Below are 23,545 nucleotides of genomic sequence, written 5' to 3'. Positions count from 1 at the left end.
TCAATCAAACATATAGTCAGTGGCGTACCTAGGGGTGGGCGGAGGGGGCGGTCTTCCCCGGGCGGCACATTTTTGGCGGCGGCATTATTGGCCAAAAGGCTCAAAACACTTCACGTGTAAGCAGCAGGGTTCAGAAAAATATCACTCATGAATGAATTCGCTGATTTTCATCCACAAATGCTTCAAAAATTATTTTCAGACGGTCCTTGAAATTTATGAGGCAATAACAAAAATAAACAGAAACATTAGATAGATAGATAGATAGATAGATACTTTATTAATCCCAAGGGGAAATTCACAAATTCATTACACCGATAATAATTTCTAGGAAGATAAAGAAGTAATTCACAATGTATAATTTCGTTTTGTTAACAATCTGAATGCGTTCTTGCTCATCCCCACCTGTCACTTGTACACCACACCAGTTCTGGTTTTCGCAGCGTACTTATATTAAACTAATAATGATGGACAACCGTGTGAATATTCACTAGTAGATGTTTAGTTCCTGGATACTTTGGTTATATTGACCCTCTGGACTTTGTTACTTATTTGTTATTTAGGTTTGTCTACCTGACCTGTTTATACTTAAAAAATGTTTAAAATGTTGGAAGCCTTTGTGCTCAAATAAATAATGTTAAAAATTTTTATACTTAAGTCAAGAAAACATCTCTGTGATATGGAGGTTGGGTGAACTAATAATATTTGATAAAAAGATTTTTGATAAATGACCTGGCTGTTTCTTATATTGTACCTTTATAAACCTGCAGCTGGTTTGGTATAATCGGATGGTTTTGTGATTTACTGGTCAAAAAATAGGTAAAGGTCTATGCCCAAAAGGTATTTTAGAGCCAAAAAATAAAACCATTATTATTATTATCTGTTATACAGGTATACATTATCTGTTCAAAAATACAGAAGCTATGGTAATTAACTAGCCCAGAGACCTTGCTAGACATGTAAAACGCACCAACATGGAATTGTTTAGAATATTCAAAATCTTGGATGGTGATTACTATTTTCTATTTACTATATTTTTACTATTTATAATCGTGATACGGTGATATCACACACCACACCCACATGGTGTCAAGTGTTTGTGGTAACCATAAACAATATGAACCCCACCATGAAAAAGAAGCACAAAATTGCAGTAATAATAGTAATAATAATAATAACAATAATAAAAACAAGTAAACCCACAAAATGCCACTGAAATCATATTTCTAATAGCCACACAATACTCGTGACAAATCCAGCATGGCTATGAGCTTATTTTGTTTTCTGCAATTTTATTTGATTAAAAGTCTTTATTAGTATTGTATTGAAGAACAAAGTTAATTTTCTCACAAGCCCCTGTCATGTCACGTACACTTATACACTTTCCACCCATAATGTCGCACCAAATGAGAATTGTACTACTATTGTGATATGAAATATCCTTGGTAAAACAAAAGTAAATACAATTTTATACTTGCTAATTTTTGCAATATTGTGGCAATCTATGGTTACGGTATATAGTATGGTTATTCGTTTATTTTGAAATATCTAATACTGAGATTTTTTTTCATTCTTTTGAAAAGAGCATCTCTATACATATCGTATCAAAGAACAAGGTTAACTAAACCCTGCATTTCTACCCTTCTGCCCCACACCTCTCATGTGTGAATTTACTGTATATCTGGCCATACGTCCCATATACAATTTCTCTGTCCAGTCTTTCCACACACAGTTTGACCGTGGCCTCACATCCTACCTTCACTTGCATGGTATTTGCGATTACATAGCCTTTTGGCCTGTCTGGTGAAATTTAAACAGGCTGCTGACATTCAGTTTTGGCTCCTATATTGATTACTCTGGTTCCATGGAGTCTTTGTCATCTCTGGCTTTCAGCTTTGTTTCATTTTGTGTTTATAATTAATTATATCTTTGTGACTGTGATAGTATTTGTGATTGTACTGTCTACTTTGTTTTTGATCTGCTGCCAGCTTCCATTGTCTGCTCCAACTAATTTTCTTTCTGTCCTGTAACCACGGCTATTCAAGTCAAACCCTTCCTGCAATTTCACTGTCCGTTACATCAGTTGTTTAGGTATTGTGTAATCCTCAGCCATATCAGAAGCTGTGCACTTACAGTGATAGAAAACTGGATAGAAGGATTGAAAAGGACAAGAAATTTAGCTTTGGGCACTGCTGTGTTGATAACATTGTATTAGCCACCTTTTGGTGTCCTTCAAAAATGTCAGGAGAGTCTCATAATGAAAAAGAAAAAAAATGTGCACAAAATATTTTTTATTAAGTAATAAACATAATAAAGTAAGGAATCAAAGCTGTTTTTTTCTCAAAGTTAGTCAAACATTTAGCTTGTGGTAGTGTACTTTACCTTCAAGCATTTTCTCATTTGACATTTTGGAAATGTCATATCCAGAAATCAAAGATATAAATATATAATTTCAATAACAAAACAAGCAGTACTGTATACTGCAGACAAGGTGATTTCCCACTGTCTTGTTAGTAGAACGCAGATGGAAATTTTTTAGTAGGAAAAAGCCTGAAGATCTTTAACAGAAGGAGAGCAAAATATTAAGTCTGGGAAGATAGGTCTTTGTTAACTAACAGTTAACTTTCCTTTGAAAAATACGTCTAAAACTTAGGTAACTTAGCTAACTTTTAATCAAAAAGTGTCACCAGATGGTACACTTACAGTACATTTTGTTTTGTCTAGAGCCAGAAATGTTAATGTCAGATTTAAATGGGGACGGGGCACGATCTAGATGACATTAGTAAGTCCTAGGAGAAAGACATTGTGTCTGTATGTTCTAGACAAGTACCAAAAAATTGTACCTGGCTTGTCCTTTGTAGTTAAGAGGCAGCATGGCAGTGGTACTAAAGAGCAAACTGAGCCTAGTGGCTTGATAATTTTACAAATAATCACTTGGCTCTGAAAGTAACTCTTAAGCAAGACAATAAACTCATTTTTTTTGTATGGTTGCCATCACATATGAAACCTTGGTTCACACAACGCTGATAGATTCGCATTCTGTTCTGCCACAGAGAAATGGCAGTCCACAAAAACATCACAACTTGGAAATGAGATTAAATAAAGTCAAAAAAGTGCCAAAGTCAAAACCCAGAATTAGAACTCAAAACACCATAATCAAAAACACAAGCAAGAATTATAAATCCCTAATGTTAAGAGATAAGGTTACCAGAGATTATTGTAAGTGAAACAAAACAACCTGTGAGATAATAATATGAGAAATAATTTGAAGACAAGCCAGGCAGGGTCAAAACTAGAAGATAAAACATATACACGCAAAGAAGCTAAAAACTGAAATCAATGAGGAGATCAACAGAAAACTTGCCCTTGGCCTACTTGATAAGCAGACTAACTAGTGCTAGAGATTTGAATCTTTTATCCAACTAAGGAATAATGCTACATGGATTTGTCACCATATTTATAGTGTAGCTTGGGTCACATGATGTGATTCAGGTTTGCATAAATAAATGTTATGAAAATAAAATAAATCATAAAAGTATATCCTTAAGCCCATAACAACAACATAGTCCATTGAACCTTCTTATCTCATCTGTGTAGATAATTCACACTTATTTTGCATAATACAAAGTGCCTGCGATGGTGTGGTTTTGCTGCTTCTCTGTAATGCTTTAAAGAAAGTCTTTATTTTCACTCCTTCAGTAATCATAGTTTTCAACCTGGCAAAGAAGAGTAGTGTTGTTAAATTATGTTTAAATATTTATATATCATACTAATAAACCTAATTTATTAAATAGATCTGATAAAAACACCATACAAAGACAAGAAATAAATAGCAAGTATATTCTGAAAAATGCACACATTCTTTCCACTTAACAGCAGTACATCAGTCCAGGTAGGCTAATCTGTGACTTTGTTGTAAAGGTTTGTAGGCCTGCAGAAGATTATTTTCTCTATATATTAATAATATTAATGTATTCTCTATATATTAATATTTAAAAGACTGTGGAAGTAGATATTGTAGTCATAAGGTGCTTTAATTATCCAAATATAAACTGTATTAAATTTACAAATAGCTGAGTAACAGCGCAAGAGTTTTTAGATGTAATTAGTCACTGTTCTTCGACAAAATTGTTAAAACATCAATGAGATGGGAAGCCTGCCTTGACTTAGTATTTTGTAGTAAGTAAGATAGAATTCAGGATGTGGCAGTGATTGAACCATTATGGTCAAGTGAGCATAGTACAGGGAAATTCACTCGAAAGAGGCCCTGAATATTCTCTTGTAACTCCCATTAGGATGAAGCAATCTGAACCAAAAAAATAACGCTATATACCTTGACATATGTGTGATTGATTGTATTACATGCGATGCTGGAAGTGGTTTCTGTTTTCTGCCAGACACATTTCTACATGGTGCTCCATGTTCCTTAACGTATTGGTAAGCGTCTCAGGGGGAATAGCACTAATTTCACGTTAGATGTTTTCCTTCATATCTTCCACAGTGCGAGGCTTGTTCTGATAGACTTTTCCTTTGAGCATAACCCAAAGGAAGAAGTCTGGTGGTGTCAGATCCAGCGACCGGGTTGGCCAAAGCCCCTTTGAAATTACCCTGTTGTCGAAGAAGGGCTCAATTTCTGCCGTGCTCCTTGCTGATGTGTGACATGTTGTTCCATCTTGCTGGAAGTTACCTTCAGTTAATTCACAATCATCCAGTTGATTCTGATATGGCTTAAATGAATTGGTGACCCAATAGGTTCACACCATGAAGACGCACTGCTCAATACTGTATACCACAATCCTAATGAAAAGCTGAGTGACTGAGTGAAGGGGGTACGGGCAGTATGGACCCAGAAGTTGCAAACGGAGGTTAAACGTCGCAACGGCTGTCTGGCGCCTACCTCATTACTCCGACGTAGGGGCATCCTGGCTTGTTCGAAGCTCCATATAAAAAAAAATATATGACCTCCCAGCAGTAACAGAAACTATTAGGGAGGTGCTTAGTAATTTGGTAATTGTAGAGGGAGAAGTAATTCCTAAATTAAATATCCTGAAATCTAACAAATCACCAGGATTAGGTAACATTTATTCTAGAGTGCTTAAGGAGGTTTGGGAATTGCATTTATACATTAAATGATTGACTTATATTAGTCGAAAGTCACTGTACACTTGGAAAACTCCAAGTAGATCCGAGGCAGAGGGCAGATGCAAGTAACAATAGGCCAGTAACTATAATATAAATCACATGTAAATTAATGAAAGGAATTAAGATTGAACGTCATACAGTATGTAAAAAACAGAGTGTAAGTGAGCATTCAGCATGGGTTCTAATTGGGGGGGTCATGTTTTAGTAATATACTAAAATTCTATGAGAAGCACATCATCAGAGAGATGCATATGATATTATTTATATTGTTATCTTGAATTTCAGAAGGGATAGATAGATAGATAGATAGATAGATAGATAGATAGATAGATAGATAGATAGATAGTTTTCTTCCCCCAAGGGGAAATTAAAAATAAGATCCCACATGAGACAATGGGTGTCAAGCTAAAAGAAATAGGAATTCAGAGCAGAGTTTGTAGATGGGTGAAAAACTGGCTAAAACACAGGAAACATAGGGTTATTGTTACAATAACCATTATTAGACTCAGGCTTTGTTAAAAGTGGTGTCCTTGGGGATATTTGCATCCCCACTCACAGTGTGGATATGTCTTCTTTCTCTCAAGGGAAAGTGGGCCCCAGTGGTAAAAGTGACGACCTTGGAAAAACCTTTCCACATGAAAAATATTTCCTCATTTAGATGAAAGAACCACACAATCTATAGATTCAATATGACATGCCCATATAGGCATAGAGACGCTTGCAGACAAATGTATATGGGAAATGGACAAATGGCATTAGGTCAGGTTAGGTTAGCCTAGACTTTTTATTCTGTGTTGCAGTTACTTGCAAGTTATTTTGGTGTATGAAAAAATACCACTTTAATTTCATCTAAATAAATTATTGCCTTACAGCTCCATTTGTATCAGTATGGTTTCATTATATGTTCTTTCTGCAGTGAGTGGTGCCTGTTTTTGTTTTCTTTTTCAATTCTGTGTGCTTTCCTGATTTTGCCTTTTATTTTCACTTCTTCATAATAAACTAAGGTTCATCATTTGCAAAGTTTACACTTTAAAGGTCATCGTCTTTTCTTTTGAGAGAATTGGTAAGCAATATATGCATTGTGATTCTATTATTAGAAAGTATAAAATTAGGATCTTCTGTAGTAGACTCTTTGATTTGCACATTTTCATAGTGTGAAAACAAAATGAGCTGTGAATTGATGTGTAAGAAATACATTTATGTGACCCTATACTTTTTGCTTTGCCCCTGTTGCTGAACAATTTGTAAGTATGTTTAGTTACATTTAAGTCTGAACATTTACTTTAGGCTAGTAAGGGGTGGGGGGCATTTCAGGATTATAAAAAATAAAGTGTGAGAGACCACTCAGGCCTGGCTTTAGATGAAAACTAATGTGAAGATCTTGAAAAGTCACTTGAGCAAAAGAAGATTTCTTCTACCTGCATTGACTAAAGGGATTGCTTTTTATTTATCTGTTCAAAGGACAGAATGTCTGGACTTGAGGGGTTGACTTTCAGTGAGTAAACTAACCATAATAAATGAAGTCTGTTGTATTGGTACACTGATCCATATTCAACAGACTGTGGACAACAAGAACTAGTAATGATGAAGTTCAGTGAAGTAAAGAGAGCCTGTTACATGATGAAACCGTATGATCAGAACACTCAGTTAAACAAAAAGATGTTCCTTTAAATTTGACTAGCTCAATTGATTCCTTAAAAATGTGGTATTAATAACACCACTAAAGTTCATATTCCAATTCATTGGGAGGACATAAGCTCTGGATAAACAAATTAGACAACACATATAGTCTTGTAATTTGCATTAAAAAACTGTTAATGTCAGCAGCAAAACCTACTCAGTTGGGCCCCTGAGCAAAGCCCATAACCTGAAAATTACTCCAGAGGTGCTTATATGATGGCTGACCCTGCACTCGGCTTCCCCAAAGGTCATGCGAAAAGACAGTTTCTCCTCAGGGCTTAACAAAGTACTATTTATCTAAAGTATATCCAAAATCATTGAGCAGAAGACTTAATGTGGTTAGTATAGTGGTTATTTGGACAATTATATATTTTTTAATTGAGCTATCGATTCAAATAACACAAAGTAAAAGGGAAATTCATTTATCACTTATCATTTTACTCTACATTTAAATTGTGGACAGACAGGGACCAGATTTTCAGAATCTGAATCTCAGTGTTGCACTAAAAATGAAAGCACCCTGAGTCTTTGGAACAGTAAGCAGGATGGTTTCATAGGCTGTTAAATCTGACACAAGATATGTAAAGGATGACTGGCATGGGCAAGTACATATTTTGACTTTATAAGATTAAGGCCATGTAGTATTACACTTTATATATTAAATGACACTTAATGATTTATTGGATTCAAGTTAGTAGTACAGTTGTTTCTGTATTTCTGTGTCTAGAACTTGGCATATAAAATGACTTTTTCAGGGTCACACACCCAGAAGACTCTGTGGTTTATGGTCCTGCACCAGTCCAGCACCATAGGTGCTAGGCCACTTTGCTGTAGGGATATAAAATGATATACAGTACAAATATTAAGTAAAATAATGCAGTCAAGCCAGATGGACCTATCCTTCAAGATCATTTACTGTATGTAAGAATGATCTTGATATTAGAAGCACAGATTGAAATGAGAATCAAAATACTTGAAATTGTTAATCAGTTGAAATATAAAATAAACTGCATATCTGCGCAGTTCTTGCTTTCCTTTGTTGATTACTACATTAAATTTAAGTAGGGATTTGAAGAGTGTATCCCCTTTCAGTCATTACTGCCTGTTTGTATTCAGGAGCTAGCCTTTTTTTCGCTTTGCTGTGCTGTGCTGGTGTACACACCCTAAGATGTCAGAATTCATTTAGGACTTGAAGGTTCTATTTATAATAGATAGCAGTAATCGCTGAGCTATAGCTCAGGCTGTTTGTGCCCAAGAGCTGCTAGAGTCATATGACCCTGCACTCATTCCTCAACTACCAGGAATAATCTCTAGTGACAAGCAGAGTGCTACAGCAGTTTTGCTCATCTTTCTAAAGCACTCTTACACTCACTGCTTCGTTAACTGAAGGATGTACTTTGCTGCAGAATCACACTTAGATGTTGGATAAAACAAAGAATCATTGCACCAGCAAAGGAAAGCACTTGAACAAGTTGTGATGCCTGAAGAAAACGGTACTTCATTCTGTTTTTTTCCAAACCTGAGAAAGCATGCTATATGCTGTAGAATACCCAGCACCGTCTTATGGTTTTGTTAAAGTCTCAGGGCTGACTATTTTTAAATGCATTTTTAAAGATGTGGAGAATGTAGAAATGTGGTTATTTTATTCTGTGTTTAAGTAATTATTTATATGTATTTAACCCTCCTTTATCTTTCTCTCTGTCTTTCTGTCTCTCTATCTCTAATGTAACTGTGTAGGTATATAGATAATGATATGCATAGTATACATATAATATTTCTATAGTTAGACTACAGTTGTTTAAAATGTATTTGTGTGGATGCCATGTAACATCTTAGAGATGCTAAATGTATTATAAAAAGCAATTTTCATTAAGGCTTATTCTACTAAAAGTCTTTTAGAAAACTATACAAGGTGAAATGCATAGTTGACTAAAATATTTAATAGGCATGACTGTCAAGGCAGTTTACCTGATTATGTAGATGCATAGCCTTTTTGTAATTTATATATGTCATATGTAGCATTTATTTTATACAGTACATTAAAGATAATAAATTCAACTGCTTTAAATGCCATCTAGGATTAAAACTGTTTTCAAAGTTGCACATTATAATGCTTATTAGTAAATTTTCCCAGCAGTAGTAGCAAACAGTTAATAGCTGTAGCAATGTCAATTTAATGGAATTTGATTTAGTAAAGCTCATACAAATAAGACATCAATACACAAGCAGACAGCCTTAAGATAACAGTATTCAACATTACAATTTATAAACAACTAATTGAAAAACACATGTAATACAAATGTAATATTTAGCATTTATCAGCTTATTGCACATGATTCTCAAGATCAATATTTTCAGTTTATACTTCCTATAGCTTGTGGATAAATACTGTTATGAAATCTGATAGTTCGGGTCTTCATTGAGCTACGACGTTTCCCAGACGAAAGAACAATAAGCAGAAGGTTAGCAGGGTGGAACTGGTCAGAAAAGTTGTTGTTGCATCTTTAAACCATATAAATACTGTTACCTTTTTATTCTTTAAAGTGAGAATATGTTTCTTTATGAGGATTTTCATTTCTGATTTGCAATGTCAGTTGGCAATGCTGACCAATAATGTGGAATTATAACGTTGACTCTCAAATGTATGAATTATGTATGCTTTGATGCAGTAAAAGAGGTTTTATAGTGACTATCATGACTGTTATCTTGTATTAAGTAAACGGAAGGTACAGCAGGCATGTGTAGCTGCTTGCTGCATGAGCTAAACAAGGGACCTTTCCAGTGTATGCTAGATTTTTGCTCTCTGACTTCCAGTAACCCACAGATGTTGACTTAAAATAAAAATAGGTCTATATGAACCTTAAATATGTTTTTATTATTATTATTAGTAGTAGTAGTAGTAATAGTAGTAGTAGTAGTAGTACACTTTTTAAAAACAATAGGAATTAAGAATTCCTCACTTCTAAAGAAACATCATAAGACATCACAGCTTGTATATCACATTCTATTCACTGAAACATGAATTGGAGAGCTTGTATAGTTGTAAAATCTGCATGCACTCATTCCGGGTGCAGACTGGCGAGTTAGTCCTATACTACAAATGAATTGCTATAAATTTCCTTCACATCTCTGAGTAAATAATCTTCTAACAGAAAGTGTTTATCTCCCAGTCTCCTCTGCTTTTCTGCTTATTTCTATTAAATAGTATCCACTGCAGAAAGCCTTGTATACCAGCATTCTCTGCAGAGCTGCACTGATCACAATGTAAGTTAATTATGTTATTGTGTGACCAAGAGCTTGACAGCAGTGAAAAACACTAAATAGATTGTAAAACACTGGAGTGCACAGTTTCTGAACTTCTCCTATGCTATATCATATTAGAAGAATACTGAGAAGGGTGGTTCACATGTGCTTAATTAAATATAGCATCATCGAAAAATGCTTCAACAGACTTATAAAAAGAACTTCCTGTCATGATATATTGGGTCTGGCAACAAGGATTTTATTAACTAAGACATGTTTTTTATTAGCAGCTTTAACATTGTGTAAAAGATTATAACCCATGCTTCTTAAGAGGTGTATCATAGTCTTGGAGTTATGGTAATATTTTAAATTTTGCAGCAACATTGTCCAGTGGAAAGCATTTATTAACATTGCTAATTAATTTGAATATGTGGCATTTGTTGCTGCCTTTTGTATTTTTCCCAGTATTTTTGATAGTGTTTCTTCATAGCCCAGGTTATCTTGTGTTTCTTGCTCTGTGTCCTTGCAGCTTTTGTTACCTTCACATGCACACTGTCATGCCAAGTCATTCTTGGTGTTTTTATATCAATCACAAATTTTAATACACAAATCTTTACTTAAGATCACCAAGGTGGCGCAGTGGTTAATGCTGTTGCCTTGTGGATCCTTTGTTCTTTGTTTGAATTCCACGCCCTGTCCCTCCGTGTGTGGACTTTGCATTTTCTATCCAAGTTTGTGTGAGTTTTTGTATGGACACCACAGTGTTTCTTTCAGATCCCCAAAGACATGCGTGTGAGGTTTATCGAGTCATTCTTGTCACGTGTACAGAGCAGAGTAAAATTCTTACTTACTTTTCAGAATATAGTTAATTGGTGATTCAAAATTTGCTGCGTGGGAGTGTGTGCATGTATGACAGAATGGGGCCACATCTAGTGTTGGTTTATGTGTTGTGCTCAGTGCTGACAGGGTCGGCTGTAGCTCCCTCAATGTTGAACTGGATTGTGCAGGTCTGAGAAATGTATTTTATCTTTTGGTCATTTGTTTATATTACTGAATCTTGCAGTGAAGTGGTACATTACACTACTTTTTTGTCTTCTAATTATAAAAGCCTACACATTTGTGAATAGTTTTGCCTTTCAAATTTCACAAGTTTTTAAGTCCGCTTTAAACATCCATCCATCCATCCATCCATCCATTGTCCAACCCGCTGAATCTGACCACAGGGTCACGGGGGTCTGCTGGAGCCAATCCCAGCCAACACAGGGCACAAGGCAGGAACCAATCCCGGGCAGGGTGCCAACCCACCGCAGCACTTTAAACATGGTGAACTTAATGCTCATGACCTTCAGCTACGTTTCATTTTAAAGGTATTTTTTTCTAGGTCACCACTTTTCATTGGATTAAAACATCAATGTATCTTTCCATTATCCATTTAGAAAACTGTGTTTTCCAGTTCATTATCATGGAGGGCAAGAGCCTATCCCAGCAACACTGGGTACAAGGCAGGAACCCAAAGTGGGAGGGCTACTGCCAGTCCATTGCAGAGCACAAGCACAGTCACTCATGCTGGGGCAATTTAGAGTTGCCAATTAAGATGACATACACCCATATTTGAGTTGGAGTTACAAAACAAGGACTCAAACATATCTGTCCCAGTTAGTGACCTAACCATTTGATGCACAAGACTTTTTACCGGACGCTTCTGTTTAACTTGAATGGTCAAAAAAACAAACAAAATTATATCTGAAGTATCATTGCACTTAAGTACAGCTATTGAGCAATTTAAATTGAAGGTAGAAAGAACAGGATCATTTGATTCAACAACTTGCCAATGCCAAGAAACAAAACTTTTTAAATGTTTAAGAAACATGTAGAAAGCAGATAAAGATACCTAAAAATCCATTATTTTTATTATATATCCATCCATCCATCCATTTTCCAACCCGCTGAATCCGAACACAGGGTCACGGGGGTCTGCTGGAGCCAATCCCAGCTAACACAGGGCGCAAGGCAGGGAACCAATCCCGGGCAGGGCGCCAACCCACCGCAGGACACACATTATAGTATTTTATTACCAGAATGCTCTTGTGAGAATAGGAACAAATTTGTCTGTGTACTTATTATAGAAAATATGTTTCCACTTTTTTGCTTTTTACGGTATGAACTGACATAGTAGCACAGTGGCAGTGCTGCTGCCTCTCAATAAGTAGACTGCGGTTCCTGTCCTGGGTACTCCCTATGTAGAGTTTGCATGTTTTTCCCGTGTCCACTGGGGTTTGCGTCAGCTCCTTCCATAGTCCAAAGACATGCAGGTTTGGTGAATTGGCAATGGCTAATTGGCTTGTGTGTGATTTCACCCTGTTATGGACTGCCATAATGTCCAGGTGTTGCTCCTGCCTTGTGCCCAGTGCTTGCTGGGATAGGCTGTGGCAGGCCCATGAGCCTGCCCTGGATAAGCAGTTTAAGAAGATGGATGGATGTTGCGCCATTATGGTAAGAATGTTATGCTTTTTTCCCTCCACAATTAAGATGATATGTGCATGTAAAAATGGTGGGAACAACATTTTTTCTTATCAAGGTCAATACTTCATTAATATAGTGGGTTGAAAAAGTATTCAACCCCCTAGATAATTTTTTAATTTCCTGTAATATTTTTCTTTGAAAATGCATCTTTAGTTTCACACTGTTACATATAAATGAGGGCCTCTTGGACAATAAATTTTCACTAAAAAATCCTGAAAATCAAATTATGCTGCAACGATAAAGAACATATCAGTGAAATCTGCTGTTGAATAAGTATTCAACCCCTAATAGCTTGGAGACTGTATGATTGTTAACAATCCAATAAGGGTAATGAAAACAGGTGTAAACAATCAAGCAATTAATCCTCTAGCTTGTTGACTGGTCTATAAGTGATTATTTAGGCCAGTTCGTAGGAACATACAACAGAGAAACCAGTACAAGCGGCTTATTTGGTGAAACCTCAAAAACTGACAAAAATGAAGACAAGGGAATTTTCTAATGACTTGAGAATCACTGTGATTAAGAAGTTTAAAGATGGCAATGGTGCCAAGAAGATTGCCAAACTCCTTAGCCTCAGTGTGTCCACTGTGAAGGCCATAACTGGAAGCATAGTGTACCGGCCTAGGTCAGACTGCCTTGTTAAAATAACAAAGAAAATGTCAAGAAAACTAGTCAGAGAAGTAAGAGAAAATCCAAAGGTGACTCTCAGTGACCTGCAAAACTCAGTATGCGTAGCTGGAGTGGATGTGCACAAGACTACAATTTTGAAGGTTTTGCACAGAGAGGAGCTGTATGGCAGAGCTGCCAGAAAAAAGCCACTACTAAAAAAATGTCATCTGAAAGCTTGATTAGAATTCGCTAACAGACATCTTGACAAGAGTCCTACATTCTGGAGTCATGTACTTTGGTCAGATGAGACCAATTTTTAACTTTTTGGCTTCACCACAAAGGCGTTTGTTTGGTGGATGAAAGGGACTGCCATTGATCCAACAAACACCATACCTAACCATCAAGCATTGTGGGGGGAGCATCATGCTTTGGGGCTGCTTCTCTAGGCCAGGCACTGGGTCCCTTATCCGTATTGAAGGAAGAATGAATAGTAAGAAATATATCCAGATTTTGGAAGCAAACCTTCAAACATCAGCCATGAAACTGGGACTCTAACGACGCTACCACTTTCAGCAGGACAATGACGTGAAACACTCTACAAATGCAACCAAAGCATGGATTGTCAAAAAGATGATTCATTTGTTTAGTTCACCAAACTCTAAATGTTTCACAATATGTACACAGAGAAATAAAAGTTCAGTACATTTGTGATTTTTATAGGTTGTAATGATGTAAGATGGAAATACGGTGGCTTTCCAGAGGGGGTTGAGTACTTCTTCAACCCACTGTTATTTGCTAACATGCACACAATGTGCAACATGCAACATCATTACCTTTGTTTTGCATAAAACTTTATTGTCAGAACTTTATGTATAAGATTCTACCAGTTTTAAGTAAAAAAACCAAAACTTCACATTCTCAAACTCACTTTCATGAATGTGAATGGACGATTGATAAAATACATTTTTTATACAATTAGATAGTGGTGTAAAATGTGGTAAAATAAATCTTCCTAATATATCATTATTTTTCTAATTCTTTCAGTTAGGAATTTTTGGGATATTTGGCACATTTTTCTATTGTTTTCAAGGGAATCAGTTTGATTGCTGTCTGTTTCTTCAATTTACTTCATGTACTCTTATGAAAAGTATAAGAAACTCTCTTTTGCATTGTGATTTGTGGTGGTAAGTAACTTCAGGAGGTCCTTTGAATCTAGCATGTGTTCAAGCTGCCTTGTGACATTTAGTGGATTTGCTGAGACGTTTGTCTAAGTTTTATGTATGAAAACTTAAAAGCTGCGGTGGTTTGGCACCCTGCCCGGGATTGGTTCCTGCCTTGTGCCCTGTGTTGGCTGGGATTGGCTCCAGCAGACCCCCGTGACCCTGTGTTCGGATTCAGCGGGTTGGATAATGGATGGATGGAAAACTTAAAAGTGAATGAAGTATGTCATCAATGTAGCTATGAATTGATGCTTTGATATTTTGCTTTCATATTTTTACTAAATTATTTGTTTTATTTAATTGCAAACTTTTAAATATTTGAATAAAAATTACAAGTGTTACAGTGAATAAGAAGTCACTTGGGTATAATGGGCTGACAAGTAATGTTTTAAGGCATGGCACTGAAAATCCTGAAGAAATACGGTGCCTACACATAACATGAACAGTGAGAGATTGTACAGGGTAATTACTGTATACACAACAAAGCATAGAAACTGTTTCAAGCCTCTTTATTATTATTATTGTTGTATAGTTGGACGACACTTCTGTTCAAGGCAGCTTGCCTTAGGATACTTTTCAGGCCCACAAGCAGATTAGGTGACTTGCTTCAGGTTCAATGAGACTGAGGCATTAAATGAACTGGCAAGTCTTTGAATTAAAGTCCAGTGAATTAGTGAATACATCATAATGCAAAACGTCAGGGACACACAATAGGTAATACATATAATTACAAATATGTATATAACATTTATTGTTGTAAGAGGAGTGATTTCTTTGTATAGATTAGAGCAGAATTGTTAATAATATAGTGTATGTCTTTTTGTATCATGTTTCGCTAGTACAGTATTCCAACTATCTCAACACATTTCAAATTTAAACTGAATAACTGAGGACACCCCTTAAAATGCATCAATGAAAGTGGTTCACACAACAGATATTTAAAGCAGCCAAAAAATGAAATGCCCAAAGCAAACCAAATTCTATTTTCTGATACCCCCCACACACACCCTTTGTGTTGTGAGTTTGTTTGGTTGCTTTCCAATTTGTTTATTTTTTAATATTTAATTGCTCACAGTGTCACCAGTTCATGAAATTATTAACAGATTGCTATGCCACAAAGCTTGCCACCACATGCACACATGCGCACATCAATATGCATCATCATTTAATAACAGATGGCAAGCAAGGCTTGCTGGTCCAATATTTTTGTGTGCAAAGGGCTGACTCTTTCAGCTCTGTGTAAACAATGTAACATTGTGAAACCCCCTCAATGTAATTCAGGGTTACCTGCACCTGTCCTGTGAGCACTGGTTCCAAGACAGGAAACAGCATGTTGTAGGCCCTGCTCACTCAAACAGGTCCAATATGGAATTGACAATCAACTTAACCAGCAAATTTGTGAGGATGTAGGGGAAATAAACACACAAAGACAGAGAAATGTGCAAATCCTGTGCCACCAAGAATGAGACATGGGATTTAACATCAGGATGCTAAGTCCATGAGGCAGTAGCATTCCCCACTGTCCGACCATATTGAGGAAAAACGTTTACAGTTTAATTGTACTTTTCTTTTTGTCACTTAAATATTTATCATCAAGCAACACGCAAAATATTTCTGTTTCAGAGAAAGTAGTGCTTCTGACAATTTGATCTTCCCTTAAGTCTGTCATTTATTAGTGTTAGCTTTCATTTTTTCGTTAGTTTTGTTTAGTGAATTAAACACAGAAAGACAACTGTTAAATATAAAAAGAACAAAAAAATAAGGTAACCTATACCTCACACCACCCCTCTATTCATACACACATTTTCAATCCAACCCACCCCATCACAACCAAAGCTGGGTGGGTGTAGGGGACATGAGTAATAGATCCCCATAAAAGGTGAGAGGAAATGACAAACTGCTCATAAGGACAAGACAATACAAACCAACAGTGGAAAAAAGTCTCATCCCAGAGCAACATACATCCACGATTTGAACAAACAAGCTGAAGCAGTCCAACATTCAGTGCTGGTGTCCTATTGATCTGCAAAGCAGGTAACTCAAGATGGATTCGATTGTAGAATTAGGATTGTCAGTTTTCTCTTGAAGCAAACTCTAGAACCTTCCAGTGAGACATGAGAAGAAGCTTAGCTTAGCTTATTTTCTTTTTTCCAAATCCCATTATCAAACGTCATAATTTTCAGAGTTGCTTAGAATGGAGTCTGGTTCATGAAATAATAGCAATACCCATTAACAGTTTGGATGAAAAGTCACAGTAATAATATTGTTGAAATGTTATGAGCTGTACTGCTTTGTTGTACAGCTCTCACGGTATACAGTTTTCAAAGATGTAGGGACTGAAGGCTGATGTGAATGGTTGTTCTGTCTCCAGAACACAAATTTGTGAAACAGTGCCTAAATGCGCAGATGTCATGGGTTCCTTAGAGAAGAAGATAAACGGTAATCTGCAATCATAATCTTTCAACAGTTTATTATGTGATATTCAATGCTGTATCTACAGTAGCTATGAATCAATTATTCATTTATAGTGAAGTTCTAAGTTTAGACTTCCTAGCCATTTGCCTGTGGCTTTGTTTCGTATTTATGTTAACCCTTGATCCTCCTCCTCTCTTCTAGGTAGCATTTGTTCTGCCATTTAGGAAATAAAAAACTGAACAAAAATAAGTACATGTCAGACCAGAGTGCTAGCAGTATAGCTGGGCTGTAGCACAGGCAAAGGCCGCCTGTTTTTTTAAACCCAAACCACCCTGCTTCAAGAAGAAGTTGGAAAATAGGGACCAAGAACAGTTCATAACCTTGAATACAGCAAAAGTCAAAACCAGAGGGTCAAGAGAACCAGTACCAAAAAACACTAGGCAAAAGTCATAGTTAAAAAGGCTTGCTATAATTCTTAAACTGAAGGACACTAAAGGAGGAAAGTACACTGGGAACTATTAATAACAAATTCAGGTGTCAGTGAGCATGTGGTGCTGGCTTTTAAAGCATCATCAAAATGATGTCATGTAATGTGCCTTTTGGGGGCTGTGGCCCAGCAACTGGGGCCTTCATCTTAGTAACTGCTACTCAAAGTGGCACCATGGTAAAGCACATACATAATGATAATAATCATTGACATGTATGTCTAGAGACAATAACTTCTAAAAATAACTATACAAGGACATTTCCTGATGTCTCAAACTGTTGAAAATGTCAAAGTGACATAGAAACAAAATATGTGTGGAGCAAGAAAAAATAATTTTGTCTGAATTATAATAGCTTTTCCTTTCTTGTGCAGTGACTGACATGCTCACAACTGTTTATTTAGCAAGTGAGAGTCCTTGGTATTTATTTAAAGGTTGGTTGATATACCTATAAAGGGTATTGGAAGACTTCCGTGACGTTACACAAGCTGTAGAGAACCAAATGTTGGCTGTGAACTGTACAGATTATTTATTTTGTATTAAAGTTGTAGGAAATTATTATTTGAGGGCCATTTTACATTCAATGCCATTTTTAAAGAAAGCAAACATATCTGTTGCTCTTTTCTCTCTTGCAATTCATAGGCGACCATTCTGTGTCTTCTGCAAAAATGCTCGTCCTTTCTTTCTTATACCATCAAACCAAATCACAAAGGTAACAAAACTCATGGACAGGTTGTTCTGTGCAAGCATGTTTCAGCAAGTACAAATGTGTATAGTCATTTTGTCTGGTTTTGGGACCATCTTATCTGTTAGGGGTCACAAGTTGTAGAAGAAACTTAAAACATTGACTGTCATTAATATAAAACATAAACAATAACTGTCCAAGGACAGACCCCTGAGGTACTCCACTGACGACCTCATTCCACATAGAGCATTCTCCTCTTAACTGTACACTTTGTCTCATGCTAGTTAACCAACTTGAGATCCGGTTTTGTAAGTTACCTCTGATGCCTACAGCTTCTAGTTGACATTTGGAGAGCAACCAGTGTCGCACCTCTGCTGTTTGCAGAAGAATTTGTTGTCAGTGTGATGCAGTTGGTGATTAAGGACACAATAAAACCAGGAGATGATTACGCAGCCAAAACAAATGGTCAGGACAAGCAAAGGGTTAAAATGTGGGGGGGCAAACCAAACTGAGTAGACAGAAACCAAAAGGGCATCAGAAAATTGAAGGTTTAAGACAGAATGAGGTAGTCACCAAAACACAGATTCCTAACACTAGGACCTAGGGCCTACTTGGAAATAAAGCTAACTATCACTTCGATGTTTTGGGGGTTATTGTATCCATCTAGGGATACAACAGTGTGCAATCACCGCCATATTAATACTGTCACATTTGATGATATCATCAATGCGATAATTGTGGTCATTTTGGTCATTCAAATACAAACTAATCCATCCATCCATTATCCAACCCGCTATATCCTAACTACATGGTCACAGGGGTCTGCTGGAGCCAATCCCTGCCAACACAGGGCACAAGGCAGGAAACAAACCCCGGGCAGGGTGCCAACCCACCACAGGGCACACACACACACACACACACACACACACACACCAGCACACACTAGGGACAATTTAGAATCGCCAGTGCACCTAACCTGCATGTCTTTGGACTGTGGGAGGAAACCCATGCAGACACGGGGAGAACATGCAAACTCCACGCCACCGTGTTGCCCAATACAAACTAATATTGAAGTGAAATTTACACACATAAAATCCACAAAACAGACAAAAATATTTGTATACAACAGAGATAAAAGCAGTAACCTTGCATCCAGTTCTACTGGGAAAGGCCTAATCTCCCCCTTAACCTTTCTTGGAAGAAGTGGTTTCTGAATATATTTTTAGGTCATATTTTTATTTTTCATTGGTTTGTACTTGTTTTTTCAATTTTGTTTCACTCTTTGTCTTCATAAGCACTTTAAACAGTAAATATTTTTGTATTGTTTTGTAGAATGGCTGTATAAAGTAATGGGCTATTATTAATGTTCAGTCTCTTGTACTTAAAAAGTTTTTTTTATAATTAAAAGAACAAAAAAATTTTGCTGACCTTTATAATCTATATAATGAAATGCTAAGAGGTCTAATTTCAATGCTGAGTTTGCCTACTTACACTCAGAGTTCTAAATGCTATTTTATTTGTAAACCTTATTATCTGAAATTGCGTAGAAACCTATCATAATTTGAACTGTATTAATGTTACTGTTTCTTAATACAATATAATATAATATAATATAATATTCATGGCGTGGATGTATAGGTGGTCCACTCCTACAAGTATTTGGGGGTCCACATTAATGACAGGTTGGACTGGTTTCTGAACACAGCAAAAGTATATAAGAAAGTGCAGAGGAGGCTTTTTCCTCAGGAGACTGCATTCTTTAATGTGACATCCTTCACATGTTCTATAACTCTGTGATGGCCAGTGCTACACTGTAGTATGCTGGGCTTTTAACATTACTTCAGGAGAGGCCCACCAACCATCTAGTTAGTTAAAAGGCCTAGCTTAGTTATAGGCCGCACTCCGGAACCTCTGGAGGCAGTAGCGAAGTAGAGAATTAAATTAAAACTGAGTGCCATTACGAGCAATTCTGAACATTCTCCCTCTGACACACTAACAATGAGGACTTTCAGCAGCAGAAGTGTGTCAAGAAACACTACTGGTGCTCCTTTACACCAACAGCAACACGCCTGCATAATGCCTCCCTCTGACTGTGACAGCTGAGTCAGAAGTTTTCATTCTTTTTAATTTTTGTGCTTTATAGTCATTCTGGTGTGTGTTCAGACCAATTTATATTTATTTATTTATTTAAACCTCTGGGGACAAATAATGTTCTATCTATCTATCTATCTATCTATCTATCTATCTATCTATCTATCTATCTATCTATCTATCTATCTATCTATCTATCTATCTATCTATCTATCTATCTATCTATCTATCTATCTATCTATCTATCTATCTATCTATCTATCTATCTATCTATCTAAAAATATGCTGCAAACAGTACACTTTTGATATTCTTCCTCCATTTAGCTGTGACTGTGCACCAGGACAGATTTAGCAGGGGGATACTGCATTTACATGGGTAGGTCAATGCGTGATTACAGTGTTAAAAAAGCCCCCATTATTTTCGATTCACAACAAACACCTGAGAGTACGTAAGCAGCAGATTACAGCAGACAGAGATTCATCCTGCACAGGGAAGTGGTGCAAACCAAATCCAGGTTATATTGACCAAACACATGTAAGGTGGTAATGGTAGTCATGGTAGTTTTCATTTGCTTTTTCATTATTTGTTGCAAGTTAATTTGTAATTTCATGCCATCATTTGTCTTTATTATGGGCTACTTACTTCGTGAAATCCATAAAACTAATGTAATTGTCAATCCATCTATCCACTCATGCCAATTTTGATTTTAAAAGAGAAAAAAATACCACAAAGACGTCTGGGATCTACTTCAAAACATGAAACATTTTACTTTAAGTGGGCGTGCTGATTTGTACCCTAATTATGATCCAATATTCCCAGAGTGATTGGGCTCTATTTATTAAGAGAAGGCAGACCTGGAATTGTAAATCAGAGGAAACGACTCTCAGCTCTCCGTTTGGTGGTAGGCCAAGAGATGTATCAGAGCTTAAGAAAGTACCACTGGTACTGAAATTGGTAATCTCAATTTAACTACATTCCAGTGTCTAATATACTAACCTATAGATTGTGCTTGTTTTTTTACAGTATTTCAGCAGCAAGCTGTACACAGCCCCCTTGAGAAGCAGCAGGGGACCTCAATATTGTGCCACAACTGTGGGAATGCCTGCAGAGGAGAAGTCCTTCGTGTGCAGAACAAGTACTTCCATATTAAGTGCTTTGTCTGCAAAGGTAATATATTTGTGTCTGTAATATGTGTTCTGTCTTTGCTTTGAGTCTTGAACATTGAGCTCAACAATACATATTTTATGTTGAAAGAAATGAAAGCATTACAGTGAATAGCAAAAATTAGAATATGAACTATGCAGGGAAGGTGTACATAGTATGTTATTCTCAAAAATAGACTAAAATATTGAATTTTTCTTATATAAATGTCTCATGGACACTTCACCTATGTTGTTGACATTGCAGAGTCTGCACATGTTATCCATGTTTCTGTGGCCTTTCATCAAGGGTACTCCAGTTTTCTTTTCACAAACTCAAAAAGGTTAACTGAAATGTCCTAAATTGGCTTCATGTGAATGTGACTGTGTGCACGAGTGGGCCCTGTGAGGGACTGGTGCCCCATACATGACTGGTAACTGTTTTATGGCTGGGATCAGATATGGGTTTCCCACAACCCTGAACTGGCTTCGGTGGGTTTGAGAATGTTATATTCTTATGTTAAATTATGAAGAAAATCAAAAACACATTCACAGCATTGTGCATAAACAGTAATTTAATTGCTGTGTAATTATCAAGGTACTTCATTTTACAAGGTATTGTGCCAAAAATAACATAATAATAAATCAGATTCTTCCAGATTCAATAAAGGTGTTGCTCTTCTCTCCTGTTTCACATTATAACAGCTTGCATAAAACTTGATCTGTGTTAATTTGAAATATTTTTGTTTAAATCTTTTTTATTGATGGCTATCATATGCATTCCTGCCATAGGCATGTATTACATGGAATAACAACAACCTATCATTTTATATTTTTGTTCATTCTTTCCTTCTTAATATAAACAGATAAATTGTTGTTTCCTTTCCAGCACTGCCAAAGTGAACAAACCATATTAATATAAACCTAAAGGCTTCTAGGGCTACCTGCTGGGTTATGAACTTACTGAGAGAGTAAGGATAGCTAAAGTGATTTAATAAATAAAGTTTTGAAGCTGAGGGAAGTGGTTTTGGATTATTCTGTAGTGGAAAATTTCAAATAGCAGCCAAACGTTTGTCTTTATTAAGACATTTTTCCAGGAGTAAACTTTAAATAACATGCTACAAGATTAGGTTGCAATAGAAAAATCATAATTCAGTTTTTAGTCCTCCTATAATTTGGTAAAACTAAAGGTAAAAATGCAATAAAGTCTCAGTAATCCCTATACTCTGCTCAGTTCTGAAGTATTATGATAATGAAGTAGATGCATTTTATTTAACTTTACAGATATTCTATACAACTACTATTTAAAAAAAAAAGATTTATTTGAACATGAATAGCAAGTTAGCTATCGCAACCTGGGGTTGACTATAAAAGTTGTTGCTGTGTTTTCTGCTGCACCCAATGGCTGGTATTTTAATTTAACTGGTGACTCTATATAAACAGTATACAGTATGTGATGAACTGAACTTCTTTCAATTTCAGGCAAAAGTAAACAAGATATAAAATTTAGCAACATATGCCTTTACAGGAGCAAAACTGGAGCTGACGTAGATAGATAAAAATGTGTCTTGTGCAACATTTAATTTGTAGATAAGTGAGCAGCATATCAATAAGATTAAAAGAAACTCTTCACGTGCTATCTCTTATATTAAATGACTTGGTCCTTTTTCTGATCATCACATGAATGTCCTATATTCATTAACTAATGATGCTGCAGAACAGAATTAAACGAAGGCCATCATAATAAAGCAATTTTCAGTGTATTGTCATCAAAAGATAATGGGATAATGTATTCTTCACAACATCAAGTCAGATCATAAGCAGAATTGTTGTCTCCTAGCCTCGACCATTTACTTAATCTTTAGTAATTACTGTTTAATTAAATAATGGGTTGACCTTTTGTGTTAATTAAGTATACAAACATTTTAGAATGGTTCATAGGCTACCTTGTAATATTACGTTTTGTATTTTACTATATGATTACTATTGTATAATTTATTGCTAATCTGTACCAAATAATGTGCTGGCTTCTTCCGTTAAGTTGTTATTTTGGTCCAGTGTTTTGGTTTTCTTCATTATACTGGTTTAAGGAGTTGTTTCCCTTGAGATCTCTGAAGACTGAGGACATACCTACTGACTAGAAATAGAGAAATGTCAATTTTGAAAGGAAAGAACGGACAGATAACAAAGTGCCCCTGTTTATTGCTGAGAAGGAGAGAAATACTGTAGATGTGCTAGCACACTGCCAGCCAGGTTTATGGTGTAAGCACACAAGTCCAGTCCCCATCGGTCAGAAGACAAATAAGTGGTGGGAA

General features: G+C 36.2%; 1 protein-coding gene across 15 annotated transcripts in view; it reads left to right on the top strand.

Annotated features, from left to right (window-relative positions):
* The first annotated feature begins 8,105 nt into the window (after positions 1 to 8,105).
* Positions 8,106 to 23,545, top strand: part of ablim2 (actin binding LIM protein family, member 2) — a 209,424-nt gene continuing 193,984 nt past the window's right edge. For 4 of the 15 annotated variants that reach the window (XR_007934937.1, XR_007934934.1, XR_007934930.1 and 1 more), the window contains exons 1-2: positions 8,108 to 8,312; positions 21,115 to 21,258. Coding sequence is in view for 1 of the 15 variants with exons in the window: in XM_028801896.2 (XP_028657729.1) it covers positions 8,297 to 8,312; positions 21,115 to 21,258 (160 nt within the window). In the remaining 14 variants the exon portion in view is untranslated. Of the gene's footprint in view, positions 8,313 to 21,114; positions 21,259 to 23,545 lie in introns of all 15 variants that reach the window. The other 11 variants (XR_007934932.1, XR_007934935.1, XR_007934929.1 and 8 more) reach the window with 5 other exon arrangements.

The sequence above is a fragment of the Erpetoichthys calabaricus genome, chromosome 5, assembly GCF_900747795.2.
Source record: "Erpetoichthys calabaricus chromosome 5, fErpCal1.3, whole genome shotgun sequence".
NCBI lineage: Eukaryota > Metazoa > Chordata > Cladistia > Polypteriformes > Polypteridae > Erpetoichthys > Erpetoichthys calabaricus.
The sequence above is the reverse complement of the archived record's forward strand: the minus strand, read 5'-3'. Positions and strand labels throughout refer to the sequence as shown.